The sequence below is a fragment of the Lissotriton vulgaris genome, chromosome 6 (assembly GCF_964263255.1).
Source record: "Lissotriton vulgaris chromosome 6, aLisVul1.2, whole genome shotgun sequence".
Lineage (NCBI taxonomy): Eukaryota > Metazoa > Chordata > Amphibia > Caudata > Salamandridae > Lissotriton > Lissotriton vulgaris.
In genome coordinates, this window is record NC_141694.1 from 701,912,989 (window position 1) to 701,929,995 (window position 17,007).

Below are 17,007 nucleotides of genomic sequence, written 5' to 3' on the forward strand. Positions count from 1 at the left end.
TAATAGGCTTTTTTTGCCAGCTTAATCGAGGCATGGTACTGCCTTCGGGCTGCTTTATAGACATTGCAGTCATTGGCCTCGTAGTTTCTATACCACCTCCGTTCCAGCGTTCAAACTTCGCCTAAGTCCGCTTTTAAGGCTAGTGAGAACCATGGGGCACTCTTTTTATGTTTGATACCACGTGAGTTTTTTACGCTCGTTGGGTCTGAGGGCTTGCTGAGTGTCATGATCCACTCACAAAACCGCTGGTTGTCTGTCGAGGTATGGCCAGTAAGTGTGGGTCTACTCTCTTTTACTTTCTCTAAGAGATCTGGCCGGGTAAGTAATTTTTTCCAATCTGGTTTGAAGCTGCCGGCTGTTTTTTTGATACCCTTACCTGGGACATTAGTTTCCCATGAAAGATCAAATGGGATAAATTTATGATCTGACCAGGATTGGATACAAGGGGGTTTGATCGTCAGAGTGTCTGAATTGGAGCAAATGCAGTCTAGTATGTGGCCTGCTATATGTGTAGATTCCTGCGTCAACAGGGTTAGGCTAAGGACGCTAATTTTATCCATGAAACAGGCTACCCCTGGTTCTCTAGGGGAGTCTAAGTGGAGATTGAGGTCCCCTAGCAACGTGAAATGGGCAAACATGAGCGTGAGATCGCTCAGTACGTCCCCAATGCTCTCCAGGAATTCTTTGGGTTGACCAGGAGGGCGGTATACCAGGGTGCCAGAAAACGTAAAGGAGTCGTGGATGTTTAAACCAAAGGCCATGGCCTCTGCCCCCTTGATGTCTGGCAGCTCATACATGGTACATTTCATGGTGTCACGATAAATGATGGCCAGCCCCCATCCCCGTTGCTCCTGCCTATCCAATCGCTGGATTAAGAAGCCTTGCGGGAGGGCCACTGCTATGTCCGGATTACACCAGGCCTTCAGCCAGGTTTCCGTAATAAGGAGCCAGTCTAAGTCCCCCTCCGTAATCAGGTCATGGATGTGTTGTGCATTATTGCACATTGACCTAGCGTTTATGAGCCCCCCTTGTAGAACAAATGGGTCGTAACTTCCCATTGGGAGCTTGCTCTGGGGTAAGTGTCGCTTTACAATGCTGACAACAAATTGGGCCTTCCCATGTATCAGGTTTCAAGGCATCATGACAGTGGGTGGAGTAGTTATTGAAAGAAAGTATAAATTCCCTGGACAGACCTGGGTCTCTATTTAAGGGGACAGTATGCTTGGCCCCTGACGCCTCCTCGGCGCTGACGGGCGCAGACGGGCAGGGCTCCGGCATGACTCCGGCACAGGTCCGGCACGTCCGCTTCGCGGAGACATGACCGTCCCCTTTTATGCACCGCTAGAGCGCGTCCCTGTGCTTTGCAACACCTAAGATGTCCGCTAAAGAATTTGTCCTACCCGGGACCGCAATTACTCAGCTCCGATAATCAGCTGAGAGTGGCCCAGGCAGCGAGGCTGTGAAGAGAGGTCTTGGTGAGTTTAAAATGCTTATTACATCAAGCAAGTAACAAAATGACAAATGAACAAAGTAAGTATTTTTAACAAAGCGCTAGAAAGTGATAGAAAGAACCTCCCGGCTTCCGCCTCAGGAGTAAAGTGAGCGCACAGTTATGCACGGGAATGCTCCCTGTGGAGGTGTTCTCTAGTTTCTGCATGCAGGCCCCATGTTGCCCCTGGTGCAGCAGCCAGAGAGTAGCTTGCAAGAATGACTGTGCCAGATGTTGCGGCTGAAAGTGGTAAACTCGGTTTCTGGCCTACTGCCCGATTTTCCTCCAGAACTCTGTCCTCTTAGGACACATTCCACATTCTTCTGCAGGGACTCCAACAAGATGTCCGTAACTAACCTATAGTCCTCCATCTGGTAGCATGGCTATAGAGGTCCTAGATTCCAGATACTTACCTTTGTCAACATAGGGGTATGGCTTGCGCCAAGCATGCCTAAATAATGTCACTTACTGCCATAAATGAAAAAGGTTTTCCATGTTGTGTGCAAACAATGATGGGGCAGCGGTCTAGTCTCACCGCTGGTTAGAGATTTGTATACAGGGCTTGTAAGGATGAAGTTAACCATATTGGAGGCATGCAGTATGAGCTGCTGCCATATCGGTTGGGCATCAAAACAGGTGTGGACTATGAATCAGTGTGAGAATATCTGGTAGCATTACAGAAAGAGACCAGGTCCTGGCAACCTGTGGACCAACATCTCCTGAAGGGACTGTTGCAAATGTTCCCACTAGGAGAATCTATGGTTTTCAGCTTGATTTCTTTAACTTCAGAGCTGGTACATTCAGCGGAATTTAAGTTGATTACCAGGAAAATAAACTCTTAGTAACCCTCACAGTAATGACTGAGAGCTGCAGAAAAATAAGTCACTTAGGTATAAAGGCAGTTCGGCAGCACTGGTGTATTTTATAGATCCAAATTTGACACCTACGTGATGTGTGATGTTAAACTCTTTTTGTCTTCATACTCTGCAAAAGAAGATGCTTGGGAGTTGGATCGTGTTAGGAGTGTGTGGGAGAGAAAAAGCTCACATAAATATTAAAAAAATGTGGCTTCTTGCGAGGCTCTAATAAAGAGTGTAATATCAAAATACTCCTGTCTGTCACCGTTACTCTTTACACCTACCGGCAGATGGATATTATTGTGAACTTGTCGTTCTCCTGGACTGGTCAACCAGCATGTCTGCTCGTCATCACTGCAGAATCCTGCATCCAGAAGCCCACTGGGAGGATCGTCCCTGGTTGGGATGACATGACATACTCTCTCCTCCCACTTGCCTTCTGTGCTGTGGGCCCCATACATCCCCTGATCTTACGCTTCCATTTTCTGTTGGCACGGGTGCTCTGTGAACTGATCTGCTCCACTTCCCCTGGTCACATATCCTTGTATCCCTTTACAGTGCTTGGAAATCCCACTCTAGGCTCATTGAGTTGGAGCCTAGTCCCTGCAAAGGTTCGCAGTCGCCATTAACCTCTTCTCTTTGGTCACCAGCATGCTAACCAGAGTTGCTGCTCTTCATGCATTATCGAATCATTACCCTTGTTCTCCATCAATTTTTTCATTTCAAGTTTAATATCTTGTGGCCAGGGTATTGTTGCTCAAGAAATAGAGACAGCTTTTTTACGGCAGACAAGATATACCATTATAATATAACTTCATCCGGATAGTGTACCTCCTTAAATAAATATAAAATGTAATAAATGCTTAGACGACAAACCCTGAGGAATTGACCTGCTACTATGGAACACATATATCTTTATTTGTAAGGTTCATAAAAACCATTACAAAATTCTCAAATTCTGCATACTAAAAACATTGTAGGAACACTAGCATACAAAATGCATACATGTTAAAACATAAATATTTAAAATATTATTATAAGGGCCTGCAGGTCGAGGGGTACATATTCTAACATACACCTTTCTAAAAAAGTGGAAAGGGGGCCACAAAGTGCATGAAGTGATTGTGTAGGTGCTGTATTGATTGAGTAACAAGCCACATCTGTTATCAATTTAGTGAAACTAGCATGTAAGTGGTCGGGTGGGGCACAGGGAATGACTGGGGTGTTATTTGAGACCCCGGAGAAGCATAAAGTCTGTAAAGTGGTATTCTGACTGATTCCTCACTAATCACAGGCACAGGTTCCACTGAAGTGTTATTTCAGCCCTCGTAGAAGCTCAAGGCCTTTAAAGTGCTGTTATGAGTGATTCCTCACCAATCAAAGGCACAGTTCACGGACCTCACTGAAAAGTCCAGTCCATATTGGGCGTATTCAACCAGACGTGGACTCGGGAAAATGCTTGATGGATGCATTAGTTATGGTGGGCATCAGGTATAACCAGGGGCTTCAAGTCCACAGAGGAGCATAAAGTGTGTAAAGTGCTATTGTGACCAATTCCTCACAAATCACAGCACAGGATTCACTGGAGCGTTAATTAAGACGCTGGAGAAGCATGAACTGTGTAATGGAGTCTGGGTGGAGAACATGCAAAGTGCGCATGACATTTTGGCCAGCCCGAGACGGACGGACAAAATGTCAAGCACAATTAGGAAGTGCCTACTTCTCCTCCCTTAGCCTCTAACAGCCCTGCTGCCAACCAATACAGTGCGTTTGAATAAAATCATAATAATGTTAAGTTACTTTCATTTTATTTTTTTGTTTTTAATTGCTCACCCAGTGAGCAGTAGGGTGACGCTCCTCCACCTTAGCGGACGGCACGCCACCGACTGACCTGGCAATTTGAAACCTATCATGCAGTTCTGAATCACTACTGCGATATCAGAAAATGGCACATGATATTCAACAATATGAAAATGGCTACGAGGATAACTGATGCTGCTAATCAATTAGCAACAGAACAACTCATAGATGATGTGTTTTAGTACCCTGAACAAATGCATGTAAAAATAACTATTTCAAAATAAATTACTTATGCATAATAAATAACTCCCTTGTACTGAGGGGGTGCATTCTCGAATTTTCATGCAGATTTAGTTAATACAGTACTTCATTGTTTTAAAAGATTAGGGGGCATCCAGATGTGGATTATGCATATTATCACTCTGAATTAAATAATGAGATTCCTTCCCAGGCGTTTACAGTGGGTACAAATATTCATTTAAGGCCTAGCTCACTGAGGGTAAATTATTCAAGTTAGCCGCAAATTAAGTGATTTAACGTCATATAGCAGGGCTCTTAAACTGAATACCTGTTGGCCAATGCAATGTTAGCTTTATTGCCATGTTGAAACTACCAGTATTTCAAAGCCCTGCCACAGTTACTTAGGACGCAGAGGTATTGCATGCACGCTAACATGCTCATATTTTTACGCATCATGCTAGCTTAGAGTAAGGGATGGACAAGACACCCGAAAAAACACGCTTTCCTGGCACCCAAAGGCTGGCATTATAATAGTTAATCATCGGGCCACAAATATTTTGGCGCATTTTTAGGTCTACTCTGTTTTGAGAGAAGACCTGGCAATAATTCTGCTACTTCAGGGAGGCATGCATACATGTGGAAGCATAACAGATATGAACATTGGCTCACCAGGACGTAAAGCATGAGGCAGCTGCTACTCGTCCACACGACACCTCATTTTTGTTGTTTCTTCAATCAGTATTATTACTATTTTGGGTCTTTCCAAAAACACATACGCAGAAGAAAATTCCCCGCTCCTAAGGCGGCCAGCGTCACGTGCACCAAGTTCCGCCATTAACAATTATTTCTTTTTGGTAGAATGCCGCAGCCTCGAGGGCGATCATTCCCATGTAGTCTTCTGCTGCACCATCCAGGTCTCTCAGAGAGAAGCAGCACACTGTATATCGTCACCATACATATATTAGCTAGAAATGAATCTATCTCCATTTTTCAATAACAAGCGCTGTATATAAATCTCTGACCGGCAGTGAGAGTACACCACTGCCTCGTCTACCATACTCTGGGGCCTTACTCACGGCAAACACGAGGTCGCGCATTCTCGTCTCTTCCCAAAAAAAACATTTCTAGGATGGTTTATTTTTGCCACCTTTTTCAAATCTGGTCCTAATAATAGGACTCTGAGAACTGGTTGTATGTTAACTGGTAGACTGAGGATACCCTTAATCTACATGTATAGTCTTCAATCTGCCTTCATTGAATAATATTTAAATATAGTTTGAAGGATTATTTTCTTATTACGGTCCTTCACTTGTTCTGGGTACTCACATTTTACTCTTGTTATATTGTCAACAAACAGGAGACTTTTAGTTATTGCCCTTTATTGAGCTTATGCTATGTGTATTGTGGAAACGAGACGCCGCTGTCAATACTTATGAATATACTTATTTAAGGAGTGCTAGTTAATACTCCATGATACTGATGGTCGATTCGGTCCATGGTTAAAAGTAGACAGGTTCAGAGTACAAGAGAAAGAGTAAGAGGTGTAAAACAAAGGAAAACGATGACATATGTTTGCCAGTTTATTCAAAAGGTTTGCAGAAATAACGCCATTTTTAGCACCTTACTGATCTGAAAGTGATGCTATTGGAGCTCAAAACACACAGCCAACAGCATTTTAGGTTTCGGTGCCATAGATATGTTGCAAACAGACGTTCTTTTGTAGCGGTTTCTGCCTAGTTTCCCGCTGGAGCCACCAGCCAAATCGCTGGCGTAATGACAGAAGTTTCATTGCATGTAGGGGTTAGGAGGCTTAACCACACTGGAAAATGTGAGTGGGACTAATTTTTATGGGCAATAATAATCCCCAAGGATAATATTCCCTATGCTATTTATTCTGGTAACCGATTAGTTGACTGGGCTATGGTGGGATCCAAATCAACAGGATCACTTCAGTGCAGTGGTTCTGACCTTTGCAAACATTTCTTAAGTTCCGAGTCAGACAAAAGTAGGTCCCCCACATCCATTGCTGGAGATCGGAGGGGCAAGTTTGAAAAATAGGTCTGCAATATTTGTTTGCTTGGATGTTTGTTCACCCACCTTAAAAGTCATTACATATTTGAAATTGTACATTGTGGCCCTTGATGGTATATTGCTGGGAAGACCATGTTCTCATTCAGATGTTCTCATTCAGATGTGGTGATGAAACTGACAGGGCATGAGGAACGGCACACTTTATTACTGTCACTTCTGATTCATAATTTTCTAACTTAATTTGGTGCGTATGGTTTGCTTCAACTAATTTAACCCATTTCAGAGATATGCTTGTGAACACCACATATTTTAATAATCTCTTAAATAAGAGTGCTGTGTTCTACAGTGCAGTAGGCTACCATCAGGTCTGACAGGTCTTGGAGGTTTACCATCAAGTTCTTCCCTTCATGCTGTGAAAACAGAAGGTTCACTAGAACCTCAGAACAAATTTTGTTTTTCATCCAGGTCCAAATAATATTAGTAAGGTATCAAGTGTATTTCAGTCAGGGGGACCTATTGAACTACTTTAATGCAAAAGGGCAGGCTTGACATTCAGTAGCAGTGCGGTGAAGTGTTGGAAATAACAGCCGCCCACAGTCAGGCGGGGGATGCCGCGTTACTCGATGGTATACGTCGGCGGCCAGGGGAACCGGGTGAGTCGGTTGGTGATCTCGCTTCCTGGCCGCCGACGTATACCATCGAGTAACGTGGCATCCCCCGCCTGACTGTGGGCAGCCGTTATTTCCAACACTTCACCGCCTTCACCCATTAAGGTTAACTGGCATTTAGAGGCTAAATCATTGGTAAGGCTTTCACTGAAAATGTCCTGATGATGGTCCCCGTGATTTACTAGGGGTCCGAAACGCCGTCGACCTTTTAAGTACCAAAAACAAAAACGTGATTACTATGTGTTTTAAGGTGCTTTGTTGTAATACTCTGTACAATTGCATTTATGACAGAGAAACGTGTTTTGCCTTATAAAGCCCTTCTTTGCTCTCTATATCCACCTTCTGTACCCGTTCTGTAAGTGCTGGGCACAGGCTTGTGTTCCACACTGGCTGACCTGTGGAAGGTACTCTGTGTGATATAACTACATGAAAATTGAGTAAACTATGAAAGACCACTGTCCGGCTGGACATGTCTTTCTTAATATAGATTGACTCTGTCTCTATTTTAGTCCCTTTCAACTTTCCTGTATGCATGGGACCAATGTTGTTTGAAAAAAGTATGTTCCCCGAGGTCCCTGCTGACTGATTTGGGGCCCCTTGTTGTTGTAAAATGGATTTCAAAGTAATTTAAAAGTGTGAGCGGAACAATGCTTAAAGTTAATGCGTGTTGTGTTGTTTCTGAGCTTTCTCAGCTGTCATCTGGTTGACCGCACTGAATTTAGTGGTTGTGGAGGAGGGGTGTTGGTGGGCAGAGTGTAGGTCCAGAGCAGGGGCAATGGAGTGACTGGCCAACATGTTATCTATTTTGGAGTTAGAATGTTTGTTTCCTACCCTCAATTGTATTGCCACTTCATCAACTGATGGCAGGAGACGCAAGAGGATATTAAGTTGAGAAATGAACTATCCAAATGTATGTAGATTGTTAACTAGAGAACGCTCCATTTCTAGGTATGAGACAGGTGTTTTGTGTCAGATCTGTTGCTCATGTTTTTCTTTTGTTCAAAACTAAGCTCTGGCTATCCTCAGGACATTATTTGGTCCTATGTGAGGTTTGCAGTAAGGACAAACCACAGCAATTAAGTCCCACCTATCCCAACATAAGAATTCCAACCCAAACAGAGCACATTCCCTGTTTGCATTGGACAACAAACACAAGATGAGTGCGGTGAAGCCATAGGCACAGAGAGCAAGTGATCCATGCCTGGACACACCTCCCTCATTTTTGGAGGAACATAATAAAAAAAATGTGATGGGAATACTGGGGCATAAACTTCTAAACAACTAGACATACGTTCCTGCAGCTTTCATAATTCTTAGCGTGACTGGATGAAGAAAGTGTATATGATCCAATAGTGTAGGTTGTGTAATTTGTCCAGTTTTTCTCTCTGCACTGTTTAACAAAGAGGACCACCCATATGCAAATTAGTCAAACCCTGTCCCATAAGACTCAAGCAGCCCAAAATGTTAGGTGATTTCCTCCATGTACGGGGCATCAAGGTACCCAATTTCTCTTTACTCGGCAATATCAAAGAAGTATTATTGAAGTACTTTGGTACAAAACGAAAGATGCTCCCCCATACAGCAATATATCATAGATCAGTCACAGCCAATAACTGAGCTGATGCTCGTAAGCCACTATGGATACACTTTGGGTGAATTTCATAGTTATTATTCATACCACTTTTATTTACATTTTTATTCCAGGGGTACAATAGTAGGAGGATTTCTAACATCAACAATGACGTCCTTGTTTAGGTTTAATAGAAAGCATAACAAGAAATCTGAAGGGCAATTATATAGAACTTTGAGTTTTTGTGGTAAGAAATGCAGTTCTAGTCCATGGATCCCTTTCAGTTATATAACATTTGGGAACTGGAAGAGAACTAACGAATATGCTGTCTAAAAATAAGACACTAGCTTGCTCACCTACACATTGCAGGTCTACTTACATGAACTACACAATCACTTCCTCCCTGGCTTTGATATTTCTTCCGGGATATGTGAACCTCTTAAAATGGACTCAGTCTGGAAACCGATAAGGAGCCCCATAGGACAACAACCCTTATATATCTCAGAGTTCATCTTAGAATAAACTGATTTCTGTAATTATGCATCCTGTGTGCTCATATTTCCATACATCCAGCTGGAATAAATAACTTCATTTGCTCCAAGCATTTCTAAAATTTTGCTGCAGTTCTCAATGTCTTTCTTAATATACTAAGTGGAAATAGCACAGGAACAATGTGGGACTAGTGAAAATTGAATTTCTATGGAAAGTTACAGGCACAAGTTTTTATTTTTATTTTAGTGCCTGCCACAGAGGATGTTAGTGAAGATAAAAGTTAATAAAATGTATTCTACCATTATAATACACATTAGGAGATAAGTAAGAAGTAAATACAAAAAATGAACAGTTTGAGTACTTGAACTTCACCTGTCAATCAAGAGACCGAAAAAGTATCCCATGATTTTTTCTCCAATTAAACGCCGGTAAAACCGAGATTCTCCTCTTGGGAAAAAATACCGCATCCTGGGGAGACAATTGGTGGCCTGACATTCTGGGCCCACCCCCCAAGCCAAAGGACTGTGTCAAGAATCTAGGTGTCTGGGTCGATTCGGCTCTAAAATATACCATCCACACCAAGAAAGTGGCCGCCACGTGCTTCGGCATTTTACGCAACATCAGGCCCATCCTGAAGTTCTTTGACTGCCGCACCCGCCAGCTTATCGTCCAGGCGACGATCCTTTCTAGACTGGACTACGCCAGTTCTCTCCTTTTGGGAGCGAACCTGGCCGAAACCACCAGACTGCAGAGAGTCCAGAACGCGGCTGCCAGGGCTCTGGTCGGCCTCCCTCGCCACTCTTCAGTCTCAGGAACCTTAAGAAAACTGCATTGGCTCCCGGTGGGAAAAAGGATCCAGTTCAAGGCTCTATGTTTAGCCTTCAAGATCCTCAAAACCGCCTCTCCCCCACTGCTGAGTCCCCTCTTGTCTGAGTACACACCTAGCAGATCTCTCCGCTCAGAGGGACAACATCTAGCGAACATTCCCCACACTAGACTTGCCAGAGTTGGTGGACGATCTTTCAGCCTCCTTGCTGCCAAGCTATGGAACAGCCTGCCTGTAACCATACGGGGGATGCATGATCTCTTAGCCTTTAGAAAGGCCATCAAAACCCATCTTTTCCAATAATCTGTTTTCTTTGTGCACCTTCATTCTGCACTCTGCCATCAAAACCCATATTTTCCAATAATCTGTTTTCTTTGTGCACCTTCATTCTGCACTCTGGTCAGTTCGCAGCGCCGGGACGCCCCTTGGCTGGGGCAGCCGCGCGCTATACAAATTTCCATAACATAACATAACATAACATCACTACAACACAAAGAAGGAACTCTTAAATGATTTTCTTTGCTTCACAGTTGGGAATATTTCCTGAGAGCCGATTTCAACTTTAAGTGATTTGTTATTTATCCATAACCTGCAAGTTTAATAATATGCTTCCACTGTGCCAAAATTTAGGTGATTTCAGAAACTTTTTGATGATCACAACCAGAGTAAAATGTTTACAAATCTAAGAGAATATACACAATAACACCTTACGAAAGAACTCTTAATTGTAAAGATATGAATACATTATTATAGGGTAAAGAATTGGTTGCCTTTCAGATATAGAAAGAAATGCTGAGGAAGGGAATGAGGTTCTATCAAAGCAGAAGGCAAAGATCCGCAAAAGATGGGCTGTACTTACGAAAATAACCACTTTTGTTGCTTAGAGAAGAGCTTTTTAAATGGCTGATGGAAGCAGGCAAACTGGTAGTAAAATTACAAGTCACAATATCTTTCACAAAAACATCGAACTGTACAAATATTTTCTCTACTGTATTGGCTACCACTATATTGTCAAGAAAATTGCATATATATATTTGTTATTCCAGCTCCCCATCTACTTACCTTGTCAACATAGAGCAAGTCGTCATAGTAACGTCAAGATCCACATCTGAAGGATATACCATAAGCTGAATATTGCCTTAGGGGACAATCTCATTCTAAGTACATTAATTTGCCCTGGGCCTTTTTATTAAATTCAATGTCCTGCAAGGTCTCCATACACAATAAACAAACCCAAACTCTCTGCTTCGTGGATGCAGAAATAAATATCTATTCGTCAATCAACATATGTTTTTAATTGTTTTAACTTATTGTTGTGATGCAGTTTTAGATTACGTGGAGGATATTGACCTGGAAAGGAAAATATATTTTTTTCTTACCTTCCGGTGGCCTGTTGGATGTGGCCACGACTACCACCCCATTTTGAAACAAATTTTCAAAGAGTTGTTTCAGGATCATGGCATCAGCGATGTCGGTTACCTGCAGACGAGAAAATGATCCATTCAGTAAACTATAAATGGATCCAGGGAATGGAGTACTGGATGCACTGTGCATTATTCAACCCAATTCCAGCAGATCAAGGAGATACCAACAACACCTTAACTGTGTATTCTGTAAGTTTGAAACACATTTTGTATTACAAGCATTCACTTGTTTAGGGTACCATCACTTTATTCCCTTCTTCATATTTTCAACATACAGGACACTTGTTGTTTTGTGTTTTATTGAGTTTGTGCTATGTATACTGTAAAAAGTGCTGGCACTGCCAATATATATGTATGTACTTACTTAAGGAGTGCTAGATAATATCCCATGATGGTGATGGTCTATTCGGTTATAGTTAGAGTGCACAGGTCCAGAATACAAGAGAAACAGTCAGAGGTGTAACGCAAAGGAAAATGATGGCACGTTTGCCAGTTCATTCAACATGTTTGCACTGGCACTGATCCGGTGTTCGATCCTTCTGAAGTAGGTTTAATGTTTACTAATTCCAGTTAAATTGGGTAACAACCAAATGCATCTAAAACACAAATTCCAAATTATTCTCCTACAAGCAGGCGTCTCAAAGGAAGGCGCCTGGCATTTACTGTAGGGCACTCTAATTAATTCAAAGTGAGGTGGCCAGCAAAACAAAAACAAATTAATAAAGCGCGTGTTGCTGTTTTACATCTCTATGGCATCGCAGGCTAAGTTGCCGCAAGGGGTGATGGTGGTTGGCCAAGGGACTTTAGAAAGGCGGCCGAGTGGCGGACAAGCAATAATAAGCTGTTGTTGAACATTGAATGATGGGATATAGACACTACTGCAGGGCTGTTGCAGGAAACAATTCAACAGATGGCCTATCACGCACAAAAAATACCTTTTATTGTGTTTGGAGTGTTTTCTATTAGTGTCCATGAATAATCAGAGGCACTGCAGTCACTGTGCTCATGGCGAGCACCCTATTATCTTCACAAATATTAACCCCAAAGAAAAAGAGCGGGGGAGGGCCAAGAGAAAACCGCCTACACAACGTCTCCAACAGAAATAGATCTGCAAGCAGGAGCCACGAAACAATACTATCAATATTTCTGCCATTTCTTTTACCAATATAATACCAAGGGGGTTAACAATGCTAGGAAAGAAGACCCCAACGGCAGAGTAATGTAGAAAAGAGCCTACGAATATACAAACTCCATAGACTCTTGGTAGATACTTATCTGTAAAGCTCACCCCAGAATCAAGCAATTAGAGGAATTTTTGTGTGTGCAGATTTTCACCAAAACCACATTTTTGATTCTGTAATTCCAAGAAAACGTTCTTCCTAATATATATTAGGATTAATTAATCAAAATGCCAGCTAGAGCATAAATGGCGACATACACCCTTTGACCTACCTTTCCCTACCTTAACCTTTTTTTGCTGCTATATGGGTATCTTAAAATAAACGAGTGACGAGTTACAAAACCTAAACAGTACTCTTGAAGCTATGCAAATCATTTTAAAGCTAACAGTACAGTGAACAATACTACAGAAGAAGCTGTGGTTTCCCTAGAGCTCAAGGAACTAGAGAAAGCTCATAAAATATACCAGGATAGATATACTTTTTAGTAAATGCACCGGAGCACACAGAATTGTGTGATAGGAATCATGCGCCTATCCGCACATTAGGGATCATGATTTTGGTAAGGCTCAGTTTTTAAGACTTGTCGGTAAGCTACGTAGGCTTTGATATTGAATAGCGCTTTGGATAGCATCCCAAGTGAACACCAGACGTCGCCTGCATTGGTTGTCTTTGAGCACTATCAGGATACTTTAAAGTGGGGACTGCTGGCTCAGAGGGGATGACTGGAGAGAGATAGGTTACTTAATCCCTTTGCTGCGGGGTGTTTTCCCCCCGCTGTGCGGGGGGAGGGGGGCCGCGTGCGGCGCCCCTGTGCTTGTGACGAGCTCGGCTCGTCATGAGGCACAGTCCAGCTGCACTCATGACGAGCAGAGCTTGTCACAACCACACCCGTTTTTCGAACGTTCAGCACAGCGGGATAATTATCCCCGCGTGCAACGTTCCAAAGGCCGTGACGAGCTTAGTTCGTCATGAGTGCAGCTGCACTGTGCCTCATGCACAGATGAGGTTAAGTTTCCTTCATGTACCTTTCATGGTTGCCACAGGTTTTCCTTGATCAAACTTTAATCACACAACTATGTATCTTGCAGGTTTTCTTCTGCAAGCCCAAATACATTTTGTTTGTGTATTCTACCTTTGAAAGTACTGAAAGAGAAGTTACAACAACGTTTTCTTGGTTAGTGATGAGAAGGAGTTAGTTACTGGAACACAAATGATGCTAATATTATTTCTCACTTTATTTACAAAAATGCTTCTTTGCGCCATAGAAACAACACAACAGGAGTAAAGGATCAAACAGAAAAAACATTTGAAAGAAGCTTATTTATTATAGCATTTGCAATGCAATAGGTCTCGCATTTACGAGAGTTTGAGTAATTGGCATGACAATAGCTTAAATTCTCGCTAATGCGACACCTATTGCATTGCAAATATTTTTTGTTTCCAAGCGCCCCATGCCACGCTTGCACGTTAATGGACACCACGCCCCTTTCTTTAGACGAGCCTCGTCTAAAGAAATGGGCAAGGCCACCATTAAAGTGAAAGGGCAGTGTGGGGTGCTTTTACTAAAAAAGCATTGGTTTGAAAATGGAACTAAAGGAAGGGGCGTGGCCTCTATTAATGTGCAAGGGCAGCATGGGGTGCTTGGAAACAACAACAAAAAAGTGAATAAAGAGTAAAAGAAAAAACTTGCGGCAGAACTGCCAAGCAGTGATACCCCGAAACTGGTCCCATGATGCTTGTTTTGGGTCCAGGGAGGAACTGGCTTGGCAGTTCGGGCAGGACTGTTTCCAAGAGGCACAGTGTCAAGACTGGTTTGCATAGGGTTGAGTCTAACCTGGGGTGGTGTGGTGAGCAAAAGAACAATGGATTTAACCCAGATCTCTTGACTGCAGGTGAGATTTGATTTGTTCTGCATTCCGTCCATCATCTGTGTCTCTTTGGCTTTCTCGCCCTAAGTGCGTCGGGTATGCCCAGACGTGGGTCCCGGGCTCGCTGTGCCACTGGATTCTAGCTAGCCTGGCTGATGAGGGATGATGCCCCAAAACCGTTCCCATGATGCTTATTTCCGGTCCAGGGAGGAACTGGCTTGGCAATTTGGGCTGGACTGTTCCCACGAGGCAGTGTCAAGACTGATTTGAGTATGGCTGGGCCTAACCTGGGGTGGCATGGTGGTACAGGCAGGTTCTTCAATGAGGTATTTGGGTCTACGTATTGTGAAAGACATTGATAAAATTGCTTTAGTTAATCTATCAACAGTAGCTAAAGAGTGCCGTAAGTTGTTACAAATTTGGTCCCATATCCCACTGTCTTTAATTGGGAGGGTTAACCTAATTAAAATGTTGATTCTACCCAAAATTTCTTTTTTGTTTAGCACTATCTCCTTATATTTTGATCATGCTTGTTTAGCCCAATTACAGTCAGACATCACATCTTTTATTTGGAACAATAAACTGGCAAGGATATCATGGAAAAAACTTAGGCGGCGAAGAGACAAGGGGGGGTTGGCTGCCCCTGACTTAAAATTATACGCATGGGCCTTCCAGCTGTCTCATACTCGTATGTTATTAAAAAACCCCACTAATCATGGGGTGGGCTCTATGTTTTCAGCTATGTTGGAAGGTGATGGGGTTGGCCAGTCTGCTTTTCTTTTCAAGTTTGGCAACCCGAAATTAAAAAAAAAAAATCAAACTGAAGGTCCTGCAAGGATTGGCAAAACTGTGGGCGGAAGTCACAAGATCTATAAAACAAGGGTATTTTTGTGATAGAACACCGCTTTGGGGGCTACCTGAAAATCCTGCCTGGCTCGGAGACAGTTTAGCGCTGCCTAAAAGAGATGCAGGTTTAGAAGTTTGGGGAGATCTCTTTTTTGAAGGGGAGTTGCTTTCATGGGAACATCTTCAGGCTAAGATCGGCCCTAAGCCTATCGAGGTTTAAATATCTACAAATGACCAGTTGGACGCAAGCTTACAAAACTCAACCGTCCAGAAGGAATAAGTTTGCACTTGGAGGTCACAGCCTACTTATCAACAATCTAGTGAATAATTTACCAGCTAAAAAGGAGACTTCACAGTGGTATAAACTCATCCTTGAGGAAACGGATGGAGAGTTCACCTTACCGGATTCGTTGTGGAGCCCTTTAATCACTAGCCATAACCTGCAAGACCTTTGGTGTGCGTCATTTGAGCTCTTGAGTAGTATTGTGAAGCCCTCATGGCTACGCAGAAATCACCTTTTTACTCTGCACAGGGCATACTATTCTCCCCTTAAATTAACTAAATTTACTGAGGGCAACTCTGTTGCATGTGCAAGATGTGGGCTTTTGGCAGCATCTGATACCCATATGTTTTTTGAATGCCCCAGGCTAGATATATTTTGGGCAGCGATTAGTAAGACTTTAACAACATCATTGGGGGCCCAGGTTAACATAGATCTGCCTCTTGTGATTTTTGGGATTCTGGATGGGCATCAAAGTGCAGCTAAAAGTTTGGTGTTCTATGCGGTGCTGTTGGCAAGAACGGAAATCTGCAGGAAGTGGAAGGAACCTTCACCCCCCCTTTTTTGGTGAATGGCAGGCTTCCGTCTTGCAGACAGCTCGCATGGACCTGGCCAGGTCTGGTAACCAGAGCAAAAGGGCTTTTTGGTATCTGTTATCATGGGTGTAATAAAGTGTCCGGGTTTTTTTTTTTTTCCCCGGGTCCGATGATTACTCTACTATGGTGCCCTTTTTGCTCCTGCACTATGTATACAGCCGTTGCCCGGTCTTAGCCCGGCCCGATGTAGCTGTCACTTCTACCAGGGTTGCCATAGCTTAGGTAACCGGTTGGTTTTATGCCTTCTTGACTGAGCTTGCAATAGCTGAGGGATGCTTGGCCCCCACTCTGTCGCTCCTTATCCCTGCCAGTTTTTCACAAACTGAGACAGCTTGTTGTATGCAAATTTTGGTTTGGCATTTGAAACCATGGTAGCAATGAGGACAAAAAAAAGACAGATTTGAGTATGGCTGGGCCTAACCTGCGGTGGCATGGTGAGTAAAAGAACGATGGATTTAACCCAGATCTCTTGACTGCGGGCAAATGTTTGATTTGCTCTGCATTCCGTCCATCATCTGTGTGTCTTTTGCAGTCACAAATAAAGCACTGCCATAAATGAAACAACTCTGATCTTGGGAGCAACAGTTAAGAATTAACCAGCTAAACCTAAAGGCTGGCTCAATAGAAATGATTTAGTCCAAAAGGAAGAGAAAGAAGTATTAATGATCCAATGATTTCAATACCACTTTTTTCCAAACAAGTAAAAAATGCAGGTGAAAAAGGATGGGGTGATATGAACAAGGCACCTGGAACCTGTTGCAGCTCTTTACATCATGTGTATGTGACATAACATCATATCAGGAAGACGTAGACCGATGGAGTAGCCTTAGTCTAGGCAC

General features: G+C 43.0%; 1 protein-coding gene across 1 annotated transcript in view; it reads right to left on the reverse strand.

Moving 5' to 3' along the window:
- AFG1L (AFG1 like ATPase) overlaps window positions 1-17,007 on the reverse strand; it is a 685,824-nt gene that overhangs the window by 348,955 nt on the left and 319,862 nt on the right. The window contains exon 6 of the mRNA XM_086926682.1: window positions 11,353-11,452. Within this exon, the coding sequence (XP_086782808.1) occupies window positions 11,353-11,452 (100 nt within the window). The remainder of the gene's footprint in view (window positions 1-11,352; window positions 11,453-17,007) is intronic.